Source organism: Capsicum annuum, chromosome 1 (genome assembly GCF_002878395.1).
Source record: "Capsicum annuum cultivar UCD-10X-F1 chromosome 1, UCD10Xv1.1, whole genome shotgun sequence".
In the NCBI taxonomy this organism is placed as follows: Eukaryota; Viridiplantae; Streptophyta; class Magnoliopsida; order Solanales; family Solanaceae; genus Capsicum; species Capsicum annuum.
Window position 1 is genome coordinate 99,726,089 of NC_061111.1, and position 20,970 is coordinate 99,747,058.

General features: G+C 39.0%; 1 protein-coding gene across 2 annotated transcripts in view; it reads right to left on the reverse strand.

Annotated features, from left to right (window-relative positions):
• LOC107867407 (phospholipid-transporting ATPase 3) overlaps positions 1 to 20,970 on the reverse strand; it is a 70,426-nt gene that overhangs the window by 43,451 nt on the left and 6,005 nt on the right. The window contains exons 2-5 of one of the 2 annotated variants that reach the window (XM_016713635.2): positions 16,930 to 16,995; positions 7,222 to 7,283; positions 6,810 to 6,891; positions 6,517 to 6,627 (exon numbers count right to left, since the gene is read on the reverse strand). In XM_016713635.2, coding sequence (XP_016569121.1) covers positions 6,517 to 6,627; positions 6,810 to 6,891; positions 7,222 to 7,283; positions 16,930 to 16,995 — 321 coding nt within the window. Of the gene's footprint in view, positions 1 to 6,516; positions 6,628 to 6,809; positions 6,892 to 7,221; positions 7,284 to 16,929; positions 16,996 to 20,970 lie in introns of those variants that run through there. The other variant, XM_016713636.2, reaches the window with a different exon arrangement.

The window sequence follows — 20,970 nt, forward strand, 5'->3', positions numbered from 1 at the left end:
CCATGGTTATCTATTGCCTTTGTCTATATGGATTGTGTGATGCTCTGTCTGTGTGTGTTATTCTCTTTCTGTTGCTTGCTATTCTTTTTTATTATGCCAAAAGGGGGAGAAAGACAGGAAGGGAAGCAACTATCAGTCAGGACAAAGTCGACCTACAAAGTCGACTGTCGACTTACAAAGTCAACTGATAATTCAACAATCTTAAACAACAAAGATGCTCACAAGTCAAGAGGAGCAAAGTCGATCAATGCATACAAAGTCAGGGGGAGCAAGCTGACTGACAAGGAAGTTAACTGATGTTTACTCATGTTTGTCATTATCAAAAAGGGGGAGATTGTTAGCCTCCAAAAGTCTGTATTTTAATAATGACAAACTAACAAGTGGATCCTTGCAGGATATTGAAGAACACTGATAAAGGAAGTTGGCTCTAGAAATGGAAGGACATCCAATCACACGAAGATCACGGCACTCAAACAAGCATGGCAAGAGAATTAATCAAATATCTTTGAAATGGAAGGAGAATCACCATCCCAAAAACACGGCAAATAGATCAATCAGGAAATCAATCAGGATCTAGACTAAAAAAAAAAGGACACAACCGTCACATGGACATCAAGACTAAAAGGAAAGATAGATCACGGACATATCTGATATGAACGTGATCCAAAGTCGTCTATGGACATATCAAACGGCTACATTCCTCAATCAAGGAATCAATTTAAATCCTTGATTGAGAAGAAATCTCTTGGGTTTTCTTATGAAGAGTAGCAGTTGAAGACTATAAAAGAAGAAGACCGAAGACAGACACTTCTTACGCAACTTCAAGGAGAAACTTCAAAGTGTCTCATTCTTAGTCTTACAAAGCTCTGTAACTTTAGTTTACAATTGTTATATAAAGAGTAAGATCGAGTCAACTTTGTAACATCAACTGAAGCTGTGTCACAAGATCTGAAGAGCAAAATAAGTCTTCAGAACTTGTTTCCTATCATTATACTCGAGCCAATCTATCAACGATCTAAGGAAACTTTGAAACCCAAGGAAACTGGACGTAGGCACTACATTGATGTGCCAAACCAAGATAAATCTTTGTATAATTACTTTATTGTTTGTTACTTTCTTGCTTAACTGTTTTGAATTTAATCTGTTTGCAAAGTGTTCTGATCTGCAGGCGAGTCGACTGTGAAAGTTTAGTATTCAACTCACAGAAGAAAATTTCAATTCACCCCCCCTGGAATTTCAGCAATATCAACTTGGCTAGAGAAAAAGATGGGAAGAAGTTTCGAAAACTACAATTACCAGTTTTCAAAGAAGAGGATCCTTTAGGATGGATTATCAGAGTGGAACGATATTTTGCAATGAATGAAATTTCTGAAGTGGAAAGATTACGGGCAGCAGGTGTTTGTTTGGAAGGAAAAGCCTTAAATTGGTATTATGGGATTGAATCTCGGCAACAAATGTCAACCTGGGAAGACTTCAAAAGAGAGTTGTTGAACCGATTTCATGATTCTCAAAAGATCAACCAATATGCTGTCTTAATAAGGCTGAAGCACACTACCACAGTCACTGCATTTCGTGAAGAAGCTGAAAAGGTGTTAGCATTTATGAATGAGGCGTCTGATGAAATGTTATCGAGAGCGTTTTTGAATGGTCTAAAAGAGGAAATTCGAGCAGAAGTGATGCTTTTACGGGCTCAAACATTGAGGGAGATAATGGAGATAGCTCAAAAGATGAAGGATCAAACCTCTGGTTTGCGGGAGATTCAAAGTTCTAAATTTGAACCAAATACAGGAAGTTCATACAATAAACCAGTTGGATTTAGACCCAATTATCCTTGAGTCGCAAACATACTTGAAACACGTGAGTCTTGAAACACAAGACTCACGAACTGAATCAGCAGGTAGTGTTGGTAGTAACACTGATTCACCAGTGCATACTGCCGCAAAGTCTACTACTTTGGCAGAAAAATCAGAGGGACAATTCAGAAAGTTGTTCAATTCGGAATTTGCTCGAAAAAGACAAGGGTTATGTTTCAAATGTGATGAAAAATTTGGCCCCAATCATCGTTGTTAAAATAGACAGCTTAACCTATTAAATATTTCAGAGGCACCCAGTATAGATGAAGGTGATATGAAAGAATTTTTTGAGTTTACCGGAGAAGATGTAGTTGAAGGGAAACTAAGAGTACTATGATAAAGTAGTATATGTCATTATCGATATGTTATTTGCAGATTCTCACCTTGAGAACAAAGTGACTCTTATAGTTGAGGGTAATGATGTGCCTCAAGTTATAAATATTTATTCTAGAAGGCTAAAATAAACAATTAAAAGACTTAGTAACTGTCATGAGACAGAGCTACAGGGTAGTTTTTCCTGTAGAAAAAGGGGCAAGGCAGTAGAGGAGGGAATTCAGGAAAAAGGAAAAGGGGATTCTAGAGAGTTCTAGCCACTCGAATGTCTAGAAATATGGGAGAGTTCTAGCCTCTCGAATGACTAGAAATGTGGGAGAGTTCTATCCTCTCAAATGTCTAGGAATGTTGAAATTTGTGTAAATTTAGTGTTATGTATTGTATAACTGAAGTTCATTCAAGTATTAGGATATAATTTATAGTGTTAGCAGTATTTTAAGTGTTAACAATATCCGAGTGGTTGTTTTCAGAATTCTGGTTATAATATCAGTGTATTTAGTATAAAACATCAATATTTGTTCCTTTATTTACTGTTTTACTGCAGAAAAGTCTATCAAAATGAGATAAGGCAATTAAGAAAGACAGCTTTATCGAGTTGTTGTTACCAATTTGATTCGAATAGGAGCCACAACAACAACAACAACAACAACAAGCCCAGTGTATTCCCACACACTGGGTCTGGGGAGGGTAAAATGTACGCAGTCCATACCGCTACCCCCGAAGAAGTAGAGAGGCCGTTTTCGATAGATCCCCGGCTCAAGATAAATAAATAAATTAATTAAAAAAAAAAGTCGTAACGAAACGTGAAGCAGGATGGGTGGCTTAACAGAAGTAAAGAATCAGAAATAGTAAAATAGAACTCAGAGCAATACAGGATAGGGTAACTAAGAGCCATAAGCTATAAGAAATAAGAAAAACGAAATCTGGAATAGGGTACCCACCTAGTAGTAACCTACACTCACAGACCAAAGCCATCCACCAAACCCAATCTCTCCTGACTAGCGGCTCCTACCTATCAACACAGTCCTACGATTACTACCCCGGCTAAACAGGGACTCCTAATTACTTGCTACAACCCATGTACTCGCCCTAGCCTTCTACCCTTATCCGCGACCTCTACACCTTCCTATCTAGGGTCATGTCCTCGGTAAGCTGAAGCTGCTCCATGTCATGTCTAATCACTCCCCTCCAGTATTTCTCCAGCCTCCCTCTACTCTTCCTAAAGCCATCCAAGGCTAGCCTCTCACACCTGCGAACTGGGGCATCCGCGCCCCTCCTCATCATATGCTCAAACCATCTCAGTCTTCCTTCCCGCATCTTGCCCTCCACCGAAGCCACTCTCACCTTCTCCCGAACAATCTCATTCCTAACTCTATCCCCTCTTGTAAGCCCACACATCCAGTGCAACATTCTCATTTCCGCCACATTCAATTTTTTAATATGGGAGTTCTTGACAGGCCAACACTCCGCTCCATACAACATGGCTGGACAGACTGCCACTCTATAGAATTTGCCTTTAAGCCTAAGGGGCACCTTCCTATCACACAACACTCCAGAGACGAGCCTCCACTTCATCCAACCAGCTCCAATACGATTAGAGACATCCTCGTCAATTGCACCATTCCCCTGAATCATAGACCCAATATACTTACAACTATCCTTCTTACATACAACTTGGGAATCCAATCTCATCACCACTTCGTCTTCCTGCCTTAAGTCACTAAACTTGCACTCCAAATACTCCGTCTTGAACCTACTCAACCTGAACCCCTTAGATTCTAGGGTTTGCCTCCATACCTCCAATTTTTCATTCACACACCCCCGCGTCTCATCAATTAGCACTACATCATCTGCAAATAATATACACCAAGGCAAATCACCTTGAATACTCCGCGTCAACACATCCATCACCAGCGCAAATAGGAACGGACTAAGAATCGAACCCTAATGCAACCCTGTCTCGACCGAAAAGTGCGTTGAGTCTCCTCCCGCCATTCGCACCCGAGTCTTCCCTCCTCGTACATGTCCTTAATAGCTCTGGTGTACGCCACCGGAACGTTTTTCACCTCCAAGTATCTCCAAAAAACCTCCCTAGGGACTTTGTCATAAGGCTTCCCCAGGTCGATAAACACCATGTGCAAATCCCTCTTCCTTTCCCTATACTGCTCCACTAATCTCCTCACCAGGTGGATTGCCTCTGTCGTCAAGTGACCAAGCATAAAACCAAACTGATTCTCCGAAATGGACACGATCCTCCTCAATCTCCGCCCAACCACCCTCTCCCAAATCTTCATAATATGACTCAACAACTTAATACCCCTATAGTTGTTGCAACTCTGAATGTCCCCCTTATTTTTATATAATAGAATCATCGTACTCCATCTCCAGGCCTTAGGCATTCTCGCAGTCTTGAAAATATCGTTAAACAAATCAGTCAACCACCTTAAGCCTGCCCTACCCACAAACTTCCAAAAATCCACTGGAATCTCGTCCGGCCCCTTCGCCCTACCCCTCCTCATCCTATGAATAGCCTCACTGACCTCCTCCACCTTAAAATATCTACAGTAACTGAAATCACGACTCTCCTTAGAATGCTCCAGCTCCCCTAACTCAATGCCCCTGTCCCCTTCCTCATTCAAAAGTCTATGAAAATACTCCCGCCATCTCTTCTTAATATGAACATCCTCCACCAAAACTCTACTATCCTGCCCTTTAATGCACTTCACTTGGTCGAGGTCATGACCCTTCCGCTCCCTAGCCTTAGCAAGCCTATACAACCTTTTTTCCCCGTCTTTCTTCTCTAACCCCGCATACAAGCTCTCTAAAGTTGTTGTCTTACCAGCCGTAACTGCTAACTTAGCCTCCTTCTTTGCCACTTTGTAAACCTCCATATTCACCCACTTCTCCTCTTCATCTTTACTCTCAATCAACTTAACATACGCCCCCTTCTTAATCTCTACTTTCTTCTTAACTTCTTCATTCCACCACCAGACCCCCTTGTGCCTTCCTGCCCGCCCCCTCGAAACACCCAACACCTCTAGCAGTCTCCGTGATGCAGCTGGCAGCCTTATCCGTTCTAACAGCCACGTCCCCCTTACAGTCCCACACCTCCAACCCTGCCACCTTCTCTCCTATCTCCAGCGCACTAACTGGCGTCAAGTCACCCCACTTAATTCTAGGTCGACCTTTCCCGACCCTCTCTTTTTGCTCTTCTTGATAATCAAGTCCATCACCAGAAGCCTGTGCTGGGTCGAAAAATGCTCACTCGGAATGACTTTACAGTCCTTACATAAACTTCATGAACAAGTATTTTCTTACTTCTTTAACACAACTTTAGAATTTTTCTATTAAATTATCAGAAGGTACGCACCCAAGGGTGTGGCCTAGTGGTTCAATGAAGTTGGATTGAGCACCATGAGGTCTCAGGTTCAATTCCCAACAGAGACAAACATTAGGTGATTTCTTCCCATTTATTCTAACCTTGGTGGACAGAGTTACCTAGTATCTATTGCTGGTGGGAGGTGGCAGGTATCCTGTGGAATTAGTCGAGATGCACGCAAGATTAGGTCTGCCGACAGAACTGCAGCAAAGTGATATGCTAGAGATATGCAATGAATGCAATAGCAAAAGTAAACAATCCAGCCTTCTCGCATAATTGAAACTGAAGATTAATATTATCACCTTCTACAAATGCACTTTAGTTCCATCAAGATGGTAAATATAAGGTTAAATGACTTTTGTACATTTTAGTAAGTTACCAAAAGATCATCTTCCCCATCCCAACTGTTTTTCGACTCAAAACCCATTTGGAAGGACATATAATCACACTTACCGGAGTCATCACCAAACATCTAGCTCCAGGAACACCATAGCAAAGTTTGACATAAATTCAAAAAAAGCATACCAGAATTTGTATCTTTAATTGTTTGCTAAATATCCACAATAGGCAGTTTGAACTTTAAGCTTAACTTCTTGTGCTCAGATGCAATCTATGGTTCCATTTATCTAGGTCACCAAGACTGCCTAGCGGAACTGTGTTTGGGGTGGGGGTTGGGGGGGGCATATTTTCATAGGTATTCCCCAAAATATACCAAAAAAAAACATCTAGGATTCAACATGTCCACGATGGTAACAAACTTGTATCTAGTACTCAAAGCAAATGACATAACAAGCCAAATAACCTAGGAAAGTTACAAAGAAAGCAAGCATAGATGGATGTTGATCGAGCACCAAAACATGGTGAAACAGTAAAAATCATATCTTGATCGTCTACTTTACAAGACATGATGCAAAAGATGAAACAAAGACAATATCAAACACTTATACTTACTCTCACGATATCTCCAGCCTGCAGCTTCTTCCAAGGTACATTTACCCATTTCTGGTCTTGCAACATGTCTATGGAGGAATTATTAATAGACTTGTCGTTCTGGAAACGTTTCTGTTATAAATAATGAAAGAAGGAACAGGAAGAAAGCATAAGTATTTAGTTTCGAAACAAGAGGTAAAAGGACAAAATTGTCAATAGCGTATTACTCTATTTAAAGAATGGCATATATATATATAACACAGTCAGTTTAAGAACCAACGGAGCTAGAAGGCAATGAAGGAAATAGTACTCACCCAGTCCTCCCAAGCCTCCTTAATAAGAGAAACGAGAAGCACCAAGCTCAAAGGAAGCACATTTGTTATTGGACTTACAGGACTGCATGCAAACAAGATTCTTTTTCAGGTGCAAATCATGAGAAAACATAGCACATGTCATCAAAATATAAACTAGTTTCTTGAAATAGTTTTCAAACGACTTATAAAACAAAAACGATAAAAGTGAAATTTTACTATTTAATGAAAAAGACAAACAACCTCCAATAACACCACGCAGCAGTGAACTGTAATCTCGTTATATGCTTACAGAATAAAATACTCTACACTAGACTCTTCACGCATCTTCAGCACCAATAATGCATAATGGGTGGAAGTGGGGGTGGGGATAATACGGGTGAAAAACATAATTTTAGAAGTAGAATTGAAATACCTGATTGGAGTGCATGACAAAATTGAGATCATAAGGAAGTACAGATTAGCCACCCGCCTGAACTGTCAGAACAAGGACACAGAAATAAGATGAGGGTTATGGCAAAACAACGATTGAAAAATATGGCTGCATGGAATCATTTTTCGAGCTGAATGAACTTGCTATATGTAAAATGATTTGTTGAAATAATAATCTCTAACAGCCTAAAACACTGATAGGCTACAAATCTTTTTTTTTTTTCAAAATGGTAAATCATTTTGTTTTTCACTAAGGTAAAATAAATTTATTAATATGGGAAAATCTCCAATATATAAGTTGTATACCAAATTTACAGAATTAAAAAGAGATAAATCTCTCAACTTATACCAAAGTTATAGAATCTATAAAAAGAGATGAATCTCTACAAGAGACGCCTTATTCTCTACACAAATTGGAACCATAATGGCACAAAAAAATTAGGGGCTAAAACATATTCCTCGCATATATAAACTCATGTTCTACTCCTTCAAAATTCTGTTATTTCTCTCCTTCTGAAGGATCCACATCAGGACTGGTGGAACAACATCCGACACTTTCGTCTTTTCTTCTTCTAAAGGTCCAGCTAAATAACAGATTTTAAGAAAAGGTCCAGCTGAATAGTTCCTCAATCACTATCCTGGCATCGTCCATTACAAACCAAGTCAATTTCAAAATTTCACTACAGCCGGGTTGAGATGCTACTGACAATGCAAAGGAGATGATCTAGGCGTTCACCCGAAGTTCCACACATAAAACACCAACGAACAATGTTAATTTGTTTCTCAATTTTTTGTTGTCAAGACCACTCCCTTTGCCACCAGCCAAGCAAAAGCACACACCTTTTTAGTGCCCTAAAATTCCACACGATAGGTTTTGAAAGGCAGGTTCTTATCTAACCAAAATCTTATGGCATTACGACTAAATTGAGAAAATTTTCCCAAACCCCATCTACACAAGTTCAGATTGACTAACATTATATTATGCTCGTAGAGGATTTCAAATGGGTTTTGGAATTTAGCTATCTTCTTGGAGGTTCCTCTTAAACTCGAAATTCCCCCACATGCATCCTCCTTATATATTGTATTGCATCTCTTTCTGGCACAAAACACTACAGATGTTTCGAAATGAAAACCTAGATGAACTCTCTGCACACCATCTGTGCCATCAAAAACTAACGTTACAGCCATTCCCAACCCTAAATATGGTGTAACCACTGAACTCATCACATTTGTTCACAGTATTTCTTATACAGGACGCACCCAAAAGAAGGGGTAATGTTTTTAGTCTTCCAACCCCTTTCCCAATTCCATATTTTTTTAGCTATCACCCTCTTCAATGAAGGCAGTGCTATCTTCCAGTATGTGGCTTCTCCCTCCTTTTTCTCCTCATTGGAAATGATTACATTGAAATCACCAATCACTCTCCAAGGGCCGTGAATGTTATCAGCTAAGGTTTTAAGGTCATGCCACTGGTCCCTTCTTTATATCTCGTTGCATTTAGCATAAACTATAGTCAAATAAATAAGAGGGCTGCTAAGGCGGGAAAAGCTAAATAAGACGAATGGTCTTTATATTGGATGATAGACACATCCATTTCATGAGTCCACAGAATCCAAATCTTGTTGGAGGTGTTACAAAAACCAGGTGGGAAAAGCTAAATAAGACGCAATGTTCTTTATATTGGATGATAGACACATCCATTTCATGAGTCCACAGAATCCAAATCTTGTTGAAGGTGTTATAAAAACCATGTTGTATGTTTAACTTCCTTTTGTACTTTTCAATCTTCAAACTATCTACCATTGGCTCTTGTAGATGATGAGAGGTACATTGAATCGTTGTTTGATGGTTTGGAGACTTCCCCAACATCCTTTAGACCCTATTCCCTTATATTCCATGAAATTTATTAATTATTGAAAAGTGGAAACCATTAGGGGTAGGGTTGTTTTAGATTTCCCAAAATCTTTCCCATCACCCACTTTGATATCCACATTAACACAGAAATCATGCCACAAATTTCTAATAGTTTTCCAGACACTACTCCCATAAGTGCTCTTAACTTCTTTGGTAATTCACTGCTTCATCATCCATACTTCAAAATAACGAGTCTTCTCCATATGGCCATATCTTCAGTAATGAACCTCTATCACCATTTTCGCAAGAAACTCTTATTATGTACTCTAAGTTTTTTATGCCCAAGCACCTTGCTTCTTATTGAGAGTTAAGGATTTCACACTTCACCAGATTGATTCTCCCTTTCTCTTTAGTGCCTTGTCAAAGGAAATCTCTAAAGAAGTTGGAAAAAGAATTCTTGTGTATGTTGGATTGCATGGACAGAAATGAACTGGAGGGTGCTTCCGGTGAGAGCTTCAACTTCAACGGTACATATGCTTAATATAGATGACTTACCTTTTAGGGTCTGGTGTAGGTTACAAAATTTCAATTTAGAAGTGGAAATGGAAGAATGTATTAGCACTATATCAACTTGGATTTGATCTCGTAAATTGAATCACTACCTCTGTAAAGACTTGCTAGAGCTGGTATCTTGTGACACAATAAAGCTCTGATTAACCTTTTCAAAAAGAAAAAAGATATAAAGCCACCACTTGTGGCCCCCTTCCTACCAAACACAAACAGTACAAATTACAAACTTAGTCCAAATCCATGTCAAGAGTTACAAGCATTAACATGAAGGAGGGAAACCATCAGACGGGACATTAAGCTGCTATTCAAAGAAAGATAAATATGGGAGGGAAGTCAGGAAATTTTTTGATGAACTTCTTATCAACCCCTGATGGGGTTGCATCAGAGGCAGCTCCTGGGCCCGTTTCTTTTTGCACTTGTTATGGATGACCTGACGAGTCATATCCAGGGTGAGGTGTCGTGGTGTATTGTTAGGAACCTGAAATCTCCTTAACAAGAATCTGTACACTTCCAGAGATAATGTAAAAGTAGAAACAACAACTTCAACTATTATTAATTGTTACCAACAAGTAGAATGAGTTTTACAAGCGACAACTAGAGAATACTTCAACAACCAAGGAATTTCGAGGAACCTTAACCTCCTAATCTGCCAGAAGCATCCTACAGAATGTTCTTCCCCCTTTTATTCTTTTCTTCCTGCTACAATATATCACAAAATACTGCCTAAACTGCTAGGTAACTGCTAGTTAACTGCTAGAAACTACTAGAAACACATCCACAGAATAATTAATAAATAAAATAGATACATTTATGCTTTATTTTCACCCTTTTTCCTGCGCTTATAGACCTTAGTAACAACAGGTCTAACAATACCCGCCCCTATGAGTTTCACCTTGTCCTCAAGGTGAAAATGAGGAAATTGTCCATCAATAACTTCATGGGATTCCCAGGTGTTCTCAAAGTCTGGTAAGTTCTTCCATTTAATCAACACCTCTTGGGAGCCATTCAAGAGTGTACGACAGTCTACTACTCCTTCGGGTTGCACTTGCATTTCAAGTTCTTCAGATAAGAAAGGAGGAAGCTGTTGAACTGGAGTAGAATCGTTTATTGCACGCTTTAACCAAGAAACATGAAATACGGGATGCACCCGTGAATGAGGGGGTAAATCAAGGCGATAAGCAACTTCTCCAATTTTGTTCAAAATTGTATATGGCCCATAGTAACGAGGACTTAACTTCTTAACTTCTGGTTAACCTTTTTAGCAAGTGAGCGAAGCTTGAAAGGTTGCACACGAAGATAAACCAAATCACCAGGCTGAAACACAACTGCACGACGCTTAGCATCAGCATAAACTTTCATTTGAGCTTGAGCATGCGTCAGATTAGCTTTGAGTTCATCTAAAATAGCATTGCGATCCATAAGCTGCTGGTTGACCTCTTCAACAGCAGAAATCTCATCAGTGAACCGCAACAAGGAGGGAGGATCTCACCCATATAAAGCTCTAAAAGGGGTCATCTTGGTGGAACCATGGTATGTGGTATTGAACCAAAATTCAGCCCAAGGAATCCATCTTGGCCATTGTTTTGGATGTGTCCCTGCAAAACAACGTAAATAAGTCTCCAATGAGCGGTTGACAACTTCAATTTGACCATCTGTTTGAGGGTGATAACCGGAGCTCAATTTGAGGCTAGTTCCAGACAACTTGAATAATTCTTGCCAAAATTGGCTGACCAAAACCCGATCTCGATCAGACACAATTAATCTGGGAAAACCATGCAAACGTACAACCTCACGAACAAATACTCAGCGACACTCTTTGCTGTAAGAGGAGAAAATGACTATATTTAGTGAAACGGTCCACCACAACAAGTATAGTATCATGTCTCATTGCTTTTGGTAACCCGCTGATGAAATCCATAGAAATATCATTCCAAACTTGAGTAGGAATAGGTAGTGGTTGCAGCAAGCCAACGGGACTAAGGGCTTTATACTTGTTCCGCTTCCGCTTGCAAACTTAACAACTAGCCACAAAGTTCTGTACATCCCTTTTGATTCCATTCCAATACAACACTTGTGAAATGCGTTTGTATGTGCGGAAAAAACCTGAGTGTCCACCCGTAGGGGGGGAGTGAAATTCCCTAAGGAGCATGGGAATATGTAATGATGAACGGGGAATCACCAACCGACTTTTGAAAAACAAGCAACCATTTCTTAGAACATAATTCGGTCGTGTAGCCGGATCGTGAAGCAAATCTTGTGTTAATTGACGAAGTTGATCATCCTGTTGAATTTTTGTGGAAAGATCATCTAAGGTACTGCTGTGTAGAATAGAAAAAACCATGAAATGAAATTGACGGGACAACGCATCAGCTGCTTTATTTTCACATCTGGGGCGATATTGAATCTCAAAATCAAATCCCATCAACTTGGTAACCTATTTTTGCTGCTCCTCTGCCATAACATGTTGGCCCATGAGAAATTGGAGACTTCGTTGATCTGTTCGTATAACGAAATGCTGACCCATCAGGTAATGACGCCACTTTTGTACAGCAAAAACGATGGCCATTAACTCTCTCTCATATATTGATTTAGATTAAGCTCGAATAGAAAGTCCTTGACTAAGAAAAGCAATGGGATGTCCTTCTTGCATTAGGACAGCTCCAATCCCTAGTCCCGAAGCATCGGTCTCAACCACAAACACTTTGTTAAAATCTGGTAGTGCCAAAACCGGCAAAGTGACCATAGCCTCCTTAAGAGAATCAAAAGCTTGTTGAGCTTCTTTAGTCAGTGAACAGCATCTTTCTTGAGCAATTGTGTGAGTGGCCGGGATGTTTTCCCATAGTCGCGAACGAACTTCCTATAGTAACGAGTGAGCCCCAAGAACCCCCGCAAACCTTTAACATCTTTGGGACTTGGCTAGTTAACCATGCTTGCTATTTTGGCTGGATCCGCCGACACACCAATTGCTAAAATAATGTGTCCCAGATATTCCAGTTGTTCTTGTCCAAAATGACATTTTTTTCGATTGACAACCAAGTTATGGAGTTTTAAAATTTGTAGCACCTCCTGCAAATGTTCCAAGTGAGTAGGAAAATTTGCACTATAAACTAATATGTCATCAAAAAAAAACAATACAAACTTACGTAAGGGCGGAATATCTCATTCATCAACGCTTGAAAAGTAGATGGAGCATTCGACAGCCCAAATGGCATAACCAAAAACTCATAATGGCCTTCATGTGTACGAAAAGCCGTCTTTGCGACGTCCTCCTTACAAACCCGAATTTGATGATATCCCGATCTCAGATCTAATTCCGAAAATATAGAAGCACCCCTAAGTTCATCCAATAGTTCGTCAATTGCTTGAATTGGGAACAGTAATCTTATTAAGGGCCGATAATCCACACAAAATCGCCAGCTACCATCTTTTCTGCGATCTAGCAACACTGGACTAGAGAAAGGGCTTGTGTTTGGTTGAATGATACCAGCTACAAGCATTTCCTGGACAATTCGCTCAATCTCATTTTTTTGGTAATGGGGGTAGCGATATGGACGAATATTGGGTGGATTAAATCCCTCGTTAAGTAAGATAGCATGATCATGACTCCTGGTAGGAGGCAGCCCTTTTAGTTCCTCAAATAAAGTTCCAAATTCGTGTAGTAATTACTGCAAATCCAAATTCTCTTGGTCGTCCTTTGTTGTTAACTCATTCAGGTCAACATAATACCCTTCTCCATCTTTTTGCAAGGCTTTAAACAGAGTTTTGAGTGATGCCACGGTTCTGGACAGTGAGGGATCTCCTTGAACAACTCGTGTTTGGCCTTCTATTTCAAATTTCAGCATCAACGTCTTGAAATTAGCTTGAATATCTCCCAAGGTTTCCAGCCACTCTAACCCCAACACTACATCGACACTTCCCAAATCAAAAAGGAAATAATCTTGAGTTATGTTTAGTTTATCAATCCACAATTCCACTTCTTTGCATCTGCCCTTACTTTTTACCTGTTGTCTGTTTCCTACTTCCACCACAAATGACTTAGTTTCTGTAACCTTTAACTCTAATGCTTCAGCCACCGTGCGAGAGATAAAATTAGTTGATGCTCTGCTATCAATCAACACAATAACCTTCTTCCCCAATCAAAGACTTCTTTGTGGTAAATCCTGCAATAGAGTACAAAGACAATTCCATTAACTTTTGAGACACTGACTCTTCTTGAACACTTAACTGATCCATCCCTGCATTTATTATGCCCTCTGAATGCTCTTCTATATCTCCATCTTCGTTATCCTCTGCTGCAACAATAAGAAAATTTAATTGTTTTGAATTGCACCGATGATTGGGGCCATATTTTTCATCGCAACGAAAACAAAGTCCTCTTCTCAATTTATCCTGATACTCTGCATCAGATAGCCTTTTGTATGATCCTCTACGCTTTGCAGAATTTCAGGTCCTGACTGCATGGTTTCTCCTCGCTTATGCTCTTGAAAATGTCGTGGTACTGTGGTACGGGCAGAATGATAAGGCGTTGTGGCTACACGCACATGTGGACTTATAACACTTCCTGTTCGGCTATTGTCGGTTCCTTGAAAATGCGTCGAACCCCTAGGAAGTGTTATAGACATATGTCTAGGCAAGTGGGCTTGGCTAAGAGCCCAATTCTTTTCTTCAATATGCTGGCTTTGGTCCATAATTTGGGTTAGAGTTCCTAACTTGCTAAGACGCAATTCTGCCTTGATCTCTCCTCTCAGTCCATTTATATAAATCCCCATCAAAACCGCATCATCTGCATCTTTCAAGGGTGCTGAAAGTAGTTCAAAATCTTCTCTATATTGAGCCACACTTCCCGTTTGTTGCAGTCCTATCCACACCTCATATAAGTTTCCTAACTGTGATGGAGTGAATCGTTGGAGTACGGCTACTCGAAACACATCCCATGTGACAATTGGTGTTATTATTTCCCACCATCGGAACCAATTTAGTGCTCTACCTTCAAAGCAAACTGCAGCAGCCTCCAATTTTTCCTTGTCATCAATGCCGTTGAAGTGAAAATAAAGCTCTGCTCTGTTAAGCCACCCATATGGGTTGTCACCGGAGAATACGAGCAGTTCCAGTCTTCTAGAACGTGTTTCTTCACAAAATGGTGGCTGAACTTCCCGGAATTCATTGCTTCTGCGATTGTTGCTGTTTTCTGCCATCATATCTGTGTCTTTAATTGGATCTGCCTGAACCTTTGATTTTCCTTTCATATGTTGAAGAATTTCAGCGTCATGTTCATCCTTTTTCTGCATCCAGAGTCGTAACTGCTCCATGTAATCACGTACTGAACCAATCTCGTCGACTACTTCGCCCATTGTCTTCTCTAATCCTTCAATCCTCCCATCCATTCTGCTTGAAACCACAAAGGCTCTGATACCAAAATTCTTAGGAACCTGAAATCTCCTTAACAAGAATCTGTACACTTCCAGAAATAATGTAAAAGTAGAAACAACAACTTCAACTATTATTAATTGTTACCAACAAGTAGAATGAGTTTTACAAGCGACAACTAGAGAATACTTCAACATCCAAGGTATTTCGAGGAACCTTAACCTCCTAATCTGCCAGAAGCATCCTACATAATGTTCTTCCCCCTTTGATTCTTTTCTTCCTGCTACAATATATCATAAAATACTGCCTAAACTGCTAGGTAACTGCTAGTTAACTGCTAGAAATACATCCACAGAATAATTAATAAATAAAATAGATACATTTATGCTTTATTTTCACCCTTTTTCCTGCGCTTATAGACCTTAGACACAACAAGTCTAACATGTATGTTATTAGCCAATGACATAGTGTTGGTTTATGAGACTAGGAGCGGAGTTAACGCTACGCTAGAGGTTTGGCGACAAACACTGAAGCCTAAAGGATTTAGGTTAAGCAGGACTAAGACTGAATATTTGGAATGTAAGTTCAGTGATGTTGCACCTGAGAACGGTGTGGAAGTAAGGCGGTCAGTCTCAAGCCATCCCCAAGAGAAAATGTTTCAAGTACCTAGACCTTTGATTCAAGGTAATGGAGAGATCGATGCGTGTCATACACCGTATTGGTGTTGGATGGGCGAAATGGAGGCTAGCTTCTGGAGTCTGTACCACATAAGTTGAAAGGTAAGTTTAATGGAGTGGTGGTTAAACCAATTATATTGTATGGGGCAGAGTGTTGGCCAGCCAAAAACTCTCATGTTCAGAAAATGAAAGTTGCTGAGATAAGAATGTTAAGGTGGGTGTGTGGTCAATAGTAGGAGAGACAAGATTAAGAATGAGGAGATATGGGACAAGGTAAGAGTCGCTTCCGTCGCGGACAAGATGAGGGAAACGAGACTAAGATGATTTGGTCATGTGAGGAGGAGCATTAACGCCCCAGTGAGGAGGTGTGAGCTGTTGGCAGTGTCAGGATTCAGGAGAGGCAGAGGCAGGCCGAAGAAGTATTAGGGAAGTGATTAGATAGGACTTGATTAATCTTGACCTTAGCGAGGACATGGCCTTAGAAGAGTTTGCAGATCCCGTATCAGGGTCGAAGGTTATGGTGTTGAGCGTTTTTTCGCTTCCTATTCTAGGATGCGTCGTATTTTTAGTACCGTTAGCACTATTCTTGTAGTTCTTTCATCTTTGATTTCAACTTCCACTTGTGTTTTGTGCATTGATTATTGCATTATATTTTATTTTCGTTTTTTGTTCTTTCTATTGTGTGTTGTGTAGCGCTTTCATTCCATTTAGTTTGTATTGCAATTGCCCCATATTTGTGACTTTTTTCAGACTGTTTGGCAGGTACCACTTAAGTCGAGAGTCTATCGGAAACAGTTTCTCTACCTCTACGAGGTAGCGGTTAGGTCTGCGTACATTCTACCTCCCCAAACCCCACTTGTGGGATTACACTGGGATGTTGTTGTTGTAGGAACTTTTTATCAAACGATAGCGTATTAAAAGACCACACTCAAAAAGGCTCGAAAGTTACTTAAGGAACTTCTCTCCCTATATTCCCATTAATGGGTTAGGGACCTTATGTATGTCATGCTCTCCAAAGTTGTCTGCAAGATATGCTCTTGGCACAACAGGATTGTAGGAAACTAGAGGCCTTGTGTATGTGTCCGCTAAACTATATGCCAACACTGTGTAGTTTTCCAACGAAAGAATAAAATTTACTGTTTTAAGTCGGTAAATACGTAAAGATTAATTCGGCAAAAGTAATTAGCATAAAAAGACACATGATAAGAGCAAACTCAATTTACCTGCTCAAATAACCCCTTTGGCAGAAATGTTAGGACATCATACTTTGTCGTTGAAACAGAATTTCCCTGAAAAGAAAATTATTGCAACTAATCAGATCAAAGCTAAAGAGTGTGCACCAAAGACTTGGTGAGGAACACAATTTATATAGAAGGGACTACAAGCTACCATTTAACATTTTCCTCCATAAATCATTTACCTGCACCTTGTCAGCACGAGGCATGTTTTTATCTTGCACAGATTGTGAGTCAATGCAAGGCATATTTATATTTTATTACACTTCACTAATCCATCCAAATAGATTGACAGAAAAAGCATCTGAATTTTCTCGTTTCTCTTTTTCCTTTTTCCTTTTTCCTTCTCCCTTAATCAGTTGATCAAACAACCAACTTATATAACCAAAGGTTCAAGAAAAGTTTGGAGACTAGTAAGCACAGAGTCAGGTGTATCAGCTCCAAATGAATAGGGGTTTAAGGAAATTAGATGAAATCAGAAATATTTTTCTTCTTTTTGTATTCTTTGAGTGTGGAAATAAGCACACACCCAAAGCACATCTAAAATGATCAAAAGGCTTCAGCAAACACAGAAGTAACAGATCCTCTTTCAAGGAAGGAAAGGATTAGTTTACTTCATTTTAATCAGGTAAATGTATAGCTACTAACCCTTAAGCATACACTAATAGCATAAACGACCTTTAGACTGTCAGTTTATGTAAATTAAATCCAAATAAAAAGGGTTTAACTTATAAACACGGACAACATAAACATTTTCTACACTACCGGGCCATTCATTTAAAGTAACCTGAATTTTGTCCTAAGGTGTTAGCATGATAGACAACTCAAAGATCATGAATTAATAGTGAATATTGTATATATTAATGTAATTATATATTGTAGTATATTTGTAATTATAGAAATATGATATAGTAATTAAAGAGATAGAATAGCAGATTATCAGGAATACAATAGCAGATTCAACGGGATAGAATAGCTGATCTTTAGGGATAGGAAAGGCGAAATTTTGGGAATGTAATCTTTGAATACTTTCTATTTAATGGCAAAACTCTCAACATTGAGAGACATTCAGCACAAATTTGATATGGTATTAGCGCCTTCTCTTGGTTGTCTAGTTTCATAGAGTCCATTTTGGTTCATTTCAATTTATTTTGAAAATTTTGATTGTGTTGACGGTTTATCAACATCTTGGAGTTTTGATCTTGATCATTCTAGTTGTTGTTGTTTTTTTTTTAGTTATAGTGTTTCTAATTTTTATAGCTATTCAAGAACAAAGCTTTGCATCAATTTGAATCTTTCAATGTTTGCTTCATTGGAAAAAATTATTCTTCCTGGCAATTTCAGTTTCTATTATTTGTCATCGGAATAGAATTACGGGGACATATAGATGGAAACAACCCTGCTCCTAATGATCCTACAAAGTTAGGTGAATGGAAGATTAAGGATGCTCGGGTGTTGACATAGCTTTTGGGGTCAATTGACCCATCTATTGTTCTTAATCTCAGGCCTTACAAGACTGATAAGGTCATGTGGGATTATTTATAAAAGGTTTACTACCAAGGCAATAGCGCAAGACGTTTTTAGTTAGAGTATAAAATTGCTAATTACTCTCAAGGAGATCAATCCGTTCAGGATTATTTTTCTGGATTTCAAAATTTATGGGTTGAATTTATAGATATTGTTTATGCCAAAATACCTGTCGAATCTCTTTATGTAATACAGGCAGTTCATGAGGAAAGCAAGCGAGACCAATTTTTGATGAAGTTACGTTTCGAGTTTGAGAGTGTTTGCTCTCACTTGATGAATCGTGACCCGTTTCCTTCCTTGGATGTTTGTTTTAGGAAATTACACTATGAAGAGCAGTGTTTTGTCACACAAAATGCTTTCAAGCAAGTTGATGATGTTGTTGTTGCATTTACTGCCCAAGGTAAAGAAAAGGGTAGGGATATTACTAGGACTCAATGCTACAGTTGCAAGAAATATGGTCATATTGCTAGCAATTGTGGTAGGAAGTTTTGTAATTATTGCAAACAACAAGGACACACTATCAAAAAATGTCCCACACGCCCTCAGAACGGTAAGGTCAATGCTTTTTAAGCCAGGATAAATAGTTTCACTACTGAGAAATCATCTTCGGGACAAGTACTTACTCCTGAAATGGTAAGACAAATGATCATGTCAGCCTTTTCAGCTTTGGGTCTATAAGAGAATGATCTTGCATCTAATTTTTGGCTTGTTGATTCTGGCGCTTCCAATCATATGACCAACTCAGCCAGTATGCTAAAAAATGTTCGTAAATATCATGGTCCATCACAAATTCAAGTTGTCAATGGTAGTATTTTACCCATTACCAAGGTTGGGAATATTACAAAAACTTTCAACAATGTTTTTGTGTCACCAAAGCTCTCCACTAGTCTTATTTTAGTTGGACAATTGGTAGATAACAATTGTGATGTGAATTTTTCTCATAATGGTTGTCTTGTGCAGGATCAGGTATCGGAGACGATAATTGCGAAGGGGCCTAAAGTTGGACGACTGTTTCCTGTACACTTTTCCATTCCTCGTGTTCTATCATTTGCTTGTACTTCTACACCTAGTAAGACTGAGGTATGGCATAAGCGTTTAGGACATCCAAAATTCTACTGTGTTGTCTCATTTATCAAATTCGAGTTTATTGGGGAATAAAATCAATTTTCCACTGCTTCCTTTGATTGTTCTACTTGCAAATTAGGCAAAAGTAAAATTCTTCCTTTTCCTAATTTGAGTCGTGCTACAAAGTATTTTGATGTCATTCATAGTGATGTTTAGGATATTTCACCAATTGTTTCTCGTGCTAATTTCAAGTCCTTTGTGAGATTAATAGATGATTATAGTCGATTTACGTGGGTATATTTTCTTCGTTCCAAGTCTGAGGTATTTTCCATATTCAAGACATTTTTGGCCTATATTGAGACTCAATTTTCTACTTACATCAAATTATTAAGATCTAATTCTGGTGGAGAATATATGTCTTGTGAATTCAAAAAAAAATTGCTTGAAAAAGGAATTGTCTCACTACACTCTTGTCCATATACACCACCACAAAATGGGGTTGCTGAACGTAAAAATCATCTTTTAAATGTCACTCGTACTTTATTGATTGAGTCCTCTGTTCCATCTAAGTATTGGGTGGAAGCTTTATCTACTATTGTTTACTTAATTAATAGACTACCATCTAAAGTGTTTAATCTTGAATCTCCATATTTTCGTCTTTATCACAAAAATTCAAGCTATGATAATTTTCATACATGTGGTTGTATTTGTTTTGTGTATCTTTCTCCTTCTCAGTGCAATAAACTTTCTGTTCAGTCTACTAAATGTGTTTTTATGGGTTATAATACTTCATAGAAAGGTTTTCTCTGCTATGATCTATGTTTTAATAAATTTCATGTTTCTAAAAATGTTGTTTTCTTTAAGAATCGGTATTTCTTTCCAACTCATGTTGAGTCATCTCCTGTTTCTCCTATTCTTCCTACTTTTGAGGATTTGTCTTCTTCTTCTGAGAGGTTCAAACCTGGATTTGTGTATGAACTTTGGCGGCCAACTTTACCCCCTCCCGATATTGATCCACCATCTAAAACTGCTCCACAACAAGAATCTGAGAATTCTTCAAGGCCTGCTCCTCTTGAGCCCACTCGGCGATCTACCAGAGTATCTCGTACTACTAATTGGTATGGTTTTTCATCTGCCTTATCCACCATTTTTGTTCCAACTTGTTACTCACAAGCTTCCAAGCATGAATGTTGCCAGAAAGCAATGAAGGAAGAACTTTTGGCTCTTAAAGAAAATGACACATGGATATTGTTTCATGTCCTTCAAATGTCCATCCAATTGGATGTAAATAGGTTTATTCAATTAAACTTCATTCTGATAGAACTCATGATCGGTACAAAGTTCGGTTGGTTGTTCTTGGCAACAGACAAAAGTATGGTGAGAACTATGAGGAGACTTTTGCACCGGTAGCAAAAATGACTACGCTGCGAACTATTA